Consider the following 11,197-nt stretch of genomic DNA (forward strand, 5'->3'; position numbering starts at 1 on the left):
AAACCTCGCTTCACCAAGTGCATAGTCTAATTAACCAATTCAGTAAAATCTCTCTATGGCTACTTCATCAATTGGTCAAAATCGGAAATCTTACCCCTTCATGGCACACATTGGAATGTTGAGGTCTGCAATACACTCATCAAAATATCTTCTCAGTTAAATATGTATCTTCAAAACGAAAGCATTAACCAGTACTCAAATTAAGTAAAATAATACTAGTATTATAATCAAACCAATTCAGCTATATTCTTCAACACAAACAGCAACAACAACAACAAAAACAACCCAAATACATTAATGTTTAATTATTAAATCTAACAAGAACAACAAATAGAAGACCTCAATTTCACACCTCTCCTGAAAAACACTGAAGGTGATTTAGCTAGATGGAACAAATGACCACTCTCTCTTATAGGACGTATCGCAGCCATAAAGATAAATATACTACCAAAACTCATCTACCTGTTTCAAATGACCCCAGTTACCCCTCCACAAAAAATGGGTCAATATATTAGACAGTCTTGTCACTTCATTCTACTGGAACTAGAAAAAGCCCAAAATCAGTCATTAAGAGGCTTAGAAGCACCTCATTTTCACCTATATTTCATATCCGCTCAACTACAGTATAAGACATTGGACAACAGATACCACGCCTACAGTATGTTTAGACACAGAACTCCTTAGCACTCACATTGTCCTGCTGTGTGGTCAAATGCCTCAAAAAAAGATCTCAATAAACTTCAAATAGTCAAAAATAGAGCAGCGCGTCTAGCCCTCAAGTGTAAAAAGAGGACCAACACTTTATATATGTACAAATGTTTATCTTGGCCTATGGTAGAACAAAGACTATCAGGATGTCTAATTTTGTTTGTTTTTTAGGAATATCTGTATCAACAAAAAAACCCAATTGTCTACACAAGCTAATTCATTACACTAAAAACAGGCATAATTACTCTACCAGACAGGCGGTAAAAGGAAGGTTTACAATGCCGATACCCAAATCTGATGCAGTGAAAAAACTGTTATGTACAGAGCTGTGTAGAAATGGAATTTGTTACCTTGTGCAATTATTGAAATCAAAGATAAAATACAATTTAACAAACAGCTTGAAATCCACCTCATGAATTCTCATAGATATATACTGCATTTGTACATGTTGAACATTTGTGTGACTGTATAGATCCTCACATGTATTGATGTAGTCGTAGATGTATATGTATGGATGTAGACCTGTTTTTTCTTTTTCTGGTATGATTTAGTAGTTGTGAGGTTGTCTCTTCCCCTTGATGTAAAATTGATTTAATTTAAGTTTTGGGGGGACCTTGTATGGTGGAGGCAGGGTAATGCTGTTTTTTGAGGGGTGTTATTGCAAAAAAATATACACATATTTATTATGTATTATTAGACTTCAATACCCATAAATAAATTCACAATAACATTATTTATTCACAATAACGTATTAATGTATTCACAATAACTTATTTATTTATGATTTATTCTTGTTTCTTTTTTATTACAACACAACATGAACATCACAGAAACACTGCACTGAAGTTTAACACTGTGGTACAAACACATGTAACAACACATTTATATTTGATCATTGTATGAGCACAACATTAACTATCTATAAATGTGTGTATTTGCTGTTTATTTTGTTTGTTGTATGCTTGTAAGTACAGTTTGTGTGTATACTGTAAGCACGAGGCTTACTTGGTATTTATTCTATTTATTATTGTTTATCTTAGCCTACGTAGTATTTATTCTATTTTTATTACAACAAAACATGAAGATCACAGAAACACTAAACTGCAGTTTAATACTGTGGTACAAATGCATGAAAAAACTTTTAAACTTTTGAATAGGGCTTAATTTTTATTTATTTTTTAAAAATGTTGTTTAACTCCAAGCAGCAGCCTTTTATCTGCGGCTTAACGCAACACACAGAAGAAAATGTGCGGGGATATTAGTGAGGGGTTAAGATGGCGATAGTTCACGCAACACATCCTGGTTTGTAATAGGCTAGTTAGTCAGTAAACTCGGCATTGTCTGAAGCAGAAAATGTGCTCTTTTATTTACAGTTTAAACGTTTCACCATGTTGTGTTTCAGATTCAAGATAACGGAGCTGCGGTAGCTTCCGGGTTGAGCTTTCAAAATAAAACATTTGTTATTGTGCGCGTCTTCATATTATTAACAAATAAACATATTGATCCGATTATTCATAAATAAATTTGAGCCTTGTAAATTACGGGAGATTCCTGTGAGAAATGACCAAACTGGAGGGCAGCAGGAGATGGGTCTGAAATACGGGAGAAGCAAGGTAAAAACGAGAGTGTGCAGCTATATACAGGATCCTCACCTTCTCTTTCACCTTTAACTTCCATCTGGCACGACCAGCAGCACCAATTTGGTCACATAGTCTATTTCAGCCAGAACAGCTGATTGGCTAAACTCAGCTAAACATTATTATCTAATGACAGGGCAGTAAGTGAGTGAGGAGTTAACTGAATAAATAATCCAAACAGGAGTCATGTCCTCACTTGCGTTTATACTCAGGGACATTTACAGAAAACAGGATCATGGCTTCCCACCCAACAATAAACATGATTTTAGAGGCTAACCTATGAGTCATGTTGCAAAACTTTCTTCCCTCCCTTTTCTGCTTTCTCCGCCTCGTCCTCCCCCTTAAACCCCAGGACAACCATAAAAGTGTTTGCCCTGTTGCGGGGTTTCACTCTCGGACAGACAGCACGGCGGCGTGTATTGGACCAATTAACGGGCCGGTCAGTAAGTTTCCCAGCTGAGCGTGTTTTCCTGGGCGGCCTCTGCTCTCTCTGCAGGACAAACTGCAGGCCTACAACACAGATACCAACAAGTTTGCAATGGGCTCGTCTGGGGCTTTAGTCTGCGCCATCGCATTTGTCCTAACTGTACTGAGCTCAGCATCCACAGGTCAGTGCTGATGTTGGTTTTTCCTCCTTCCTTTTGTTGTTCATGCCAGAAATTGTTGTGTTTTCTTCTTGGGTGATAGCCCCGGCTCCGTTTTTGTTAGCCTTGAACTGCTGTAAGTGTGTTTATTTCAACTGTGGAGCCTCTTACATTCCTTTCCGTATACACAAATACTTTTAATGACATGTTTATTCTGATAAGATTTTATTTGTGTTACCAGTGGTTGAACTGAATATAACTGAGTACAATAACTGAAGTGACTCCAATTTTCAGTTACATTATTATGGTGCTTCACAACATTTCATAAGTCAATACTGTACTCATTGTTTCATTTATTTCACTGCTAAAGCTACGAAGACTGCTGATTCAGACTTATGGTGTATTTCAGACTCCTTATACATACAGATGAAATATGATGCACTGTTAAACTACCAGAGATCATGCACACTATCAAAATCTGCTCCATCTCAACCAGCTACAACACTGAAATCAGTAATAATAAAGGGGAGCATTCTGCCTTTTAATACTGTGAATACATTTTTCTGACATAACATCCAAACCTTACTTAAGTGTCATTTTTTATTACAGGACTTAAACTAGCAGTGAAATAATTTGAGATGGTAAAAGTGCTACTATTACTCATGTAAATATATGAATTCTTCTTCCACCGCTGACTGTTTCAGTAAAATTTATGTGTACAGTGCAGAGTTGCATAACATTGTCTGGCTTTCCTGTCTGCCGCTCTCTTTCTCTTTGTGTGTGTTAAACTTTCCAGATGACAGATGCCTCTATGAGCAATGTGAGGCCACCTTTGACATTGACAAAATCATGCAAGGTGTGTGTTTTTGTGTGCTTTATTTTTTATTTTTTGCATGAGTGTATTCACATATAAGTGCAGTATGTTTCCAAGCACCCATTAGAAGACACATGGCATTTTGGCAAGCAGCCTCAACTTCAAGAGGTTAAGGTTACGACTGGATTTTAGCTTATGCATGCCTTTTTAATGGGCCAAGTTATGGATTACAGAGGCTGTCATATGTATAGAAATATAAATGTGCATTTGTTTCTTTTCTGTCTTTTGTCTTAAACTTATGTGTGTATGTAATTGTTTTAGCTGCCAACTTTATAAAAATTCATGTGTCTTAAAGAGTTGCAGCCACCAGATTCATTCATGTTGCAGAAAGAGGCAGATTTATCGGATCTCTTTGATCCCAAAGGTATGTCCTGTTTTATCCTGTTACCATTTGTTATTTTGACCTTCATTTGATTCAACTACATACAAGACCAAACTTGGTTTTGGTAGATGTATGTGTCCTCTTCAAACATTTATCACTGTAGCTGCTCAGATTTGTCTGTCTAACTTTTTTTTTTCCTTTTTTAACTTTGGCCAGTAATGAATCACACAGTCGTAAGTGACCTCTTTTATTTCTTGTTTTCTCTGTTTTCATAGAGTTCCCCATAGAGCAGGTACTTGTGTCTCCACGGCGTGATGGCTTGAATGACAGAGGTAGGTATTCATCTGTTGTGTCTTTTGCTTTCTCTTACAAATCTTTCCTGTCATATTCCAACAAATCCTGACCAACAAAGCAGCACTTCTAAATGAAAACACCAAAATGAACTGCTGTTTAATGATAATTGCCTTTATTCTTTCAGGGGGCTTCGCACCTAGAGGACGTGTGTATCTATTTTCTTCTATTTCTTTTGAGTTTTCATTTAACACGTATCATTTAAAACCTCCTTCTACTGCACAAGTATCAAGTCACAGTATTGTTTCTGTTCTTCCCTCAAAGGTCGACCAAGTTTCGGGCCCCGTTCTCATCCTCCTGCGCTGGACTATCCTGTTCAGTTCCCTCTTGGCCGGCCGACCTCGGACAATCTCCAAGCCATCTGTCTCCATGGAGACCATCGTCCCCGCTACCCAGACTCCTATTTTCCTACCTCTGGTTTTGGCCAACAGGTCCGAAGGGCCAGTGCTATCAATAAAGCAGAGTCTTGGTTTAGTGAATGCTGCAAAGGGAACCAGACATTGGGGAGGGAAGTGACCCTCTGTTGTGCCACACAAGCTGTGAGTTTTCACAACAGCCACGATTTTTGTTCAAAGATGATATTTTCAGGATTTTAGGATCTTGTTAGTCTCAATGATGAAAAACATAATATTTAATTATAATGCACTGTGGAGATAAAATTAAATCCCAGACAAATATAATTTCATGCTGAAAACCAAGATATAATTACTGTTACAGTTCTGATGTCTGCTTAATCCCTTAAGTGGAGACGTTTTCATAGGCTTTATATTATTTGCAACTTTTATGTTAATTTTGACTTGATTCCTGAAGCTGTAATGTGTTAGTGTGTTTTTCTTCAGATGCTTTTGTATCATGCCAAATATTTTTTTTTAAAGAGCAGGGAACATTCTTCACATTGCAGAGATGATACTCACATTTTTGAATCAAAGTTGAAGGCCTCGGGTGCTTCCAGTCGATTAGCGCATTATATGCAGCCCTGGCAGACATAACAGACAGGCCTTGGTGTGAGCACCAGCGGAGCTTACTGATGGCAAACAACAAACCTGTCCAAAGTTATTTTTCATTACCTTAATCTTAAGACTTTATGCTTACCATGTTTCTTTTTGTAATTTTTGGTGTCTTAAGTGGCTCTTAAGTGGCTCTGCATAATTGTAGGTGCTCTATTCATTCAGCTTACAGCCTCAGGCATGCACATTTCATGCCAGTACTCAAGAATTAATTTATACACCCTGACTGTTGTTATTGTTTTTTATGTTTGCTGTAGTGGAAGCAGTCAGTCAGTTACTTCTGTGAGGAGGACTCATCTGTTAAGGATCGACTCTATCACTGCTGCAGACTACGAGGCAACGAAAGACTAAACTGCTTCCATAACGATGCACCGAACCCAAACTATGAGGCAACAGAGGAGCTGCCGGTGCTGCCGCTCCCCTCTTCTGCCCCCTTCAACTTTGACCCCAACACTTGCCAGAGGTATGCGGGAAAATAAATAAAATGAAAATAATAAATGAAAGTTTGAAGCCTGTTTCACTTCTGACCACAACCAGCGTCACTGATTGTGTATTAATCTGGCGGACCCTCAACAGCTTTGAGGGCTAAGTCAAACAGATTGGGTTCTTAAACAAGCTGTAGGCCTAATTGCTATTGCACAAACACTTTAACAAAGGGCTGATAGACTCTTAGTGCTTTCATAGCTCATTGCAACTTTATTTGATGACATCTACTGTATGTTTATATGTATTTATGTCTTTTGTTCATTTTCTGATTTGTAACAAAAGTATAGAATAACACCAGCCTTAGTCTTTAAGACAAAGGAGAGGATGAATTTAAAGAAGGGCTGTTGATTCAATACACATTTTGCAAACCGCACTTCCTTTATTTTTTTTATTTATTTTTTCATCCTGCTGGTCCGGGGAATAGAACCAGCGACCCTCCAGTCATGACCTTGCTTCTCTTACCTTTTGGCCATTTTAAATGATTCCAAGAAGCCAAAGTAGGTCATATCCGTGTTGTTATGTCTTGTATGTTGCAGGACAGTGATGACTCCATATAGTGTCAGAAGAAACAGAGGAAAAAAGGAGAAGAAACCAGTTACTTCCCAAAAAGTTGACATCAGGTTTCCCCCTGGACGACCCACTGCAGCTGTCATTGAGTCACTGTGTCGCAACCAGAAGATTCGCCCCCTCTATAGCAACAAGTGCCTGCCCAATATAGGCTACGAATGGCTGGCTCGTCAGGCCAAGACCATTAATCGCATGGAGAAGGGATTCAAACAGTGTTGCAAAAAGAGGCAGGATGTGGTCGTTTGTGCTGAACAAAAGGTACAGCGAGAAACCTACACACCTAAATGTTTTGTCATTTTTGGTAAAGTAATATGGCCTTTCTCTTTAATTCCTTCTGATGTTGTTGCTCCTTTTGTGTCTTAGTGGCGTGAGGAGCTGAACAAGTTTTGCTTGCATAAGAACAGTGATGAGACCAGTTCTCGCTGTTGTTTGGACAATGGAGAAAATGATCGATTTGACTGTTTCCAAAACATATCTCCCGACCCACATTACAACATGACTTCAGTCACTGAAGAGCTCTCGCTTAACAAAATCTGTGACACGCACAAGATCATCAAGAAGAAGTAAGACAGTACTTCCTACATTTGTCCTTCCATCTTCCTGTCTCCTTTTATCTAGTTCAACAATACGTTTTTCTTTTAAATGTGGCCTTTGTACATTTCCTCTTCTTCTGTTTCTTTCAATGCTTTTTGTTATTTGTTCTGCCACAGAAAATACATTTATCTCAAGCTGCCTAATAAATTGAAATATCTCTTTAACTTGAAATATGCAAGCTTTGTTTATCCCTAGTATAATTGGTGTATAATCTGATATTGTCTATTTAATTAAACATGGGTACACAATATGTTTGAGCAGGAACATAACATTTTATTCTGACTGTGCTTCAGATTCCCTGTTGGTTTTCCACTCAAACACTTTGTGGACAAATGCTGCCCCCTGTCGCCACAAGACCAGACTGATTGTTTTGGGCAAAGGGTGAGTAAAAAAATCAGTCAAAACTCATCAAAAAGGAAGTGAGTCTGTTTATATATATATATATATATATATATATATATATATATATATATATATATATATATATATATATATATATATATATATATATATATATATATATATATATATATATATATATATATATATATATATATATATATATATGTGTGTGTGTGGAGTCTCCACAGTGCATCTCTAAAATTATAAATATATATATATATATATATATAAAAGTGGGGATGGGGAGTAAAGCAGTAAATGTAGTATTTGAAGTGCTTAAGGTTGGGAAATATAAACACAAAATTCTGACTTTTCTAATTCTATATCACCTTTTCTGTTCCTGACATCAGCTTAAGGAAACGTCACAGAACCTGTGTTCATCACAGAGGATCTACACATCTATTGACCACTGTTGCCGTCTACCTGTCCAAGAGTCTCCACAGTGCATCTCTAAAATTCTCATGGATGCCATCACCAAGGCAACCAATCTCTTACGCCAGAAGAAGAAGAAAAGGTGCCCGATCTCCTAAACCCCTGTGACCTTTTGCTGCTGACCCCCACTGGCACTGGGCCATTCGGTTGATGGCACACAAATTCCACTTAAAGGTCTGTAAGATGAAAAGCACATCTAAAGTGTGAACCAAATTCTAGCTTCATCTACTCCCAGTGATATTTTTCATATTTTCATCTGGGATCACTTGGGAAGCATTTCCATCACAAGAGTGCATTCATAAAGATACCAAGATATTGTTTAATGCATAGTTGATTAACCAGACTGTTGTCTGTGTCACTGTACCACTATTTTAATAGGCTGCTTTTTGCATATTTGATTATGAATGTATTTTCTTTATTCCTTCGGAAGCTGCAAGGTCAGCTATCCTCTTTATATGATTTTGTGGTTAAGATCAAATCTATAACAGTTCTAATAAAAACATTTTTAAAATGTAAGTTGTGTTGTTTTCTGTTTTCTTACATTGAAGGCTTATACTGTTAGTTTAACCCCAGTGTGCTTGGTAAAATAAGAAAACTCAAGCTGGTGAGGATTATTGGCAACTGAGTGTAAATGTGATGGTCACAAGTAAGAAACATGTTATGAAATGTGTCTTTTAGATAAACATTGAAACACATACATTTATAGTGGTCAGAATATCACCTGGACAAATTGACATAAAGACTTGAATGTAATTAATTAGTTTTTGCTCATGTACTCTTTTAAACCATTTGATGTTATACTGTATGTTTCTTAACTGTGCACAAATGTGATTTTTATTGAATTTTATTTTTGTTTATCATTTGTTGAAGAAACTGTTTTTACAACACAAACAAGGCATACTTCATACAATTGAAACTTTTCACAGAATAAAAACTAGAAGTCTGAGTAGAGCTCATTTCCATAGATGTCTGACCAACTAACTACATAAAGTATAGCATAAAATACATTTTTATCCCCACTAATTAATCAGGGCTACAAACTATGTACCCACAAATTACACAATTGAGATTTTCCTTTTTTTAGTACCACGTCAGAAATTTCCAGGAATTAAATAATATTGTAGGCCAGCTCTCTGATTAAGAAGACTATTAAACAATTACAACATATCATATTGTATATATAGTGGTCAAAGAAGTTGAGAAGAGTTACAGTAAGACACTTACAAAGTGTTGATTTTTCTTTATTTTTCTTTTTTAATGTAGTGCTTTTGCTTTGTTTTTGGTGCATGCCTCAGGACCTGTTTTGAACCACCAAACAAAGTTGTCTCATATTTTGTATTAAAAGATGGATTCACAATTTTTAAATTCTGACTTAAACAATAGTCAGCTGCCCATATGAATGTCAAAGCAATAATCATTATTTGCTGTAATCATTCCTCCTGTGTATACCAGTAATTAGAAGATCCCTTCAAAAAGCACTTACATTGTAGATATTGACCCCCCCTATACTTAGCTTGAATGTGCATTATCAAGGAATCTCTTAAAAGATGGCTTCACAATTTTTCAAGTATGTCTTAAAACAACAGTCAGGTGTCCGTATGAACACTGAAAGAGGTTTTCCTCACTGTAATCATTCCTCCTGTTCATACTGATAATTAAAAGATCTTCAAAAGTGCTTTCATTGTAAGTGATGGGGGCAAAAATCCATAGTGTGTCCACACAGTCATTTTGTGCAAAAATGCATTTAAAAGTTTATCTGAGGCTTATATGAATCTGCAGCAGTCTGAGTTACTCATATCAAGTGGATATCTGCCACATTTAGGGTTTTTTTGGCATTAAATTCCCTCTTTTTGTTTCCTCAGACAGTGTTTACCTGTTGAGCTGTGGTGTATAGTCACAAAAAGAGGAACTCTGACACTAAAAAGACTCTACTTTTTGACTCTACTTGAATTGACTAATTTTGGACAGCTGAAGCTTCAAATCTTCAGATATAATGCCATACAATACCATATGATATGATACGATATAACTTTATTTGTGTTATAACTGTTTTAGCTTAGAATAGTGTTGCTTTAACTTCTCTGTACAGCACCTTGAATCAACTTGTGTGTATGACACGCTTTATAAATAAAACTGCCTTGCCTTTAATTAAACATGCATTTATAAGTAAGAGAGTTTTCATAGATGTACAAAACACAGCAAACAGTCATGAGAATCATACTTATCACATCATATCCTCTGGATTCAGATCTCAATTAATCTTTTGATTTTCATGTGCTTCTCTCTCCTATCCTTTCTCTCTGTCCTCTCTACCCCAACCGGTCGAGGCAAATGGCCGCCCACTTTGAGCCTGGTTCTGCCTGAGGTTTCTTCCCGTTAAAAGGGAGTTTTTTCTTGCCACTGTCGCCAAGTGCCTGCTCATGTGGGAATGTTGGGGTCTCTTTAAAATTAAACTTGAAGAGAAGGGTTTAGACATGCTCTATGTGTAAAGTGCCTTGAGATGACCTTTGTTGTGATTTGGCGCTATATAAATAAAGATTGATTGATTGATTGATTGAATTAGAAGCACAATGATTTTAACAGGGCAGACTGATGTATAAAAAGATTATATAGACGTGTTGTGTTTAAATTGAGTGACTCTAAATTGCCTATTACAGGGCAGAATTTGGTACCATGCAAAAAATAAAAAATAAAGCCCGGTAAAAAGAAAAAGTCCAGCACAAGAAAAAAAAAGCCAGGCAAAAAAAAAAAAGAGAATGAAATCAACTTACTGCAGACGCTTGACCACAGTACCCGAGGATCAAACCAAGTTAGTAGAGCGACTGACTATGCCAGCAGCTGGAGTGTGTACTTCTTTGGAGTGTGAAGGTGATTTTCTGAAGTGGTGCAACTGTTCGTAACTGATAAATGTATCATATCAATAACGTAAAGCCTATTCACTCTTTTTTTCCTTTTTTTGCCTGGCTTTTTTTGCTTGTGCTCGATTTTTCTTTTTTTCTTCTTTTGCCTAGCTTTTTTTTTTTTTTTGCCTGGCCCTAATACTCCGTCGTAGGGCTTAGCCCCGGATCTTGTCAACTCCAAAATCCGCCCCTGTTGCAGTACCTTTCAAGAACCTGACGAATGTTTTAGGACTGTTGGTTGTGGTCAGTCCTTTAAACCTGAAGCACCCAGTCTGTCCAGCGGGGGCGCTGTGGTGCTGCTGCGACCTGTCGGCGCTGTCTGTGATGTGAACA

The 11,197-nt window shown here is 37.0% G+C and overlaps 1 protein-coding gene across 1 annotated transcript; it reads left to right on the plus strand.

Moving 5' to 3' along the window:
• Positions 1-2,749: 2,749 nt before the first annotated feature.
• LOC133983259 (extracellular matrix protein 1-like) lies at positions 2,750-8,480 on the plus strand. Its single transcript, XM_062422282.1, has 11 exons — positions 2,750-2,953; positions 3,726-3,785; positions 4,099-4,167; positions 4,401-4,457; positions 4,604-4,624; positions 4,741-5,015; positions 5,741-5,946; positions 6,506-6,794; positions 6,900-7,099; positions 7,424-7,511; positions 7,883-8,480. Exons 1-11 carry the CDS (start codon positions 2,884-2,886, stop codon positions 8,060-8,062), a joined length of 1,515 nt encoding a protein of 504 aa, XP_062278266.1. The 5' UTR covers positions 2,750-2,883; the 3' UTR covers positions 8,063-8,480.
• The last annotated feature ends 2,717 nt before the right edge of the window (positions 8,481-11,197 follow it).

This window comes from Scomber scombrus, chromosome 7 (assembly GCF_963691925.1).
Source record: "Scomber scombrus chromosome 7, fScoSco1.1, whole genome shotgun sequence".
Classification (NCBI taxonomy): Eukaryota; Metazoa; Chordata; class Actinopteri; order Scombriformes; family Scombridae; genus Scomber; species Scomber scombrus.

Bases quoted from the DNA above. Each gene is read 5' to 3' on its own strand.
- LOC133983259 (XM_062422282.1), top strand. From the start codon at position 2,884: ATGGGCTCGTCTGGGGCTTTAGTCTGCGCCATCGCATTTGTCCTAACT. The intron at 4,168-4,400 runs GTATGTCCTGTT...CTGTTTTCATAG, and splicing joins GGATCTCTTTGATCCCAAAG to AGTTCCCCATAGAGCAGGTA. The intron at 7,512-7,882 runs GTGAGTAAAAAA...TCCTGACATCAG, and splicing joins CTGATTGTTTTGGGCAAAGG to CTTAAGGAAACGTCACAGAA.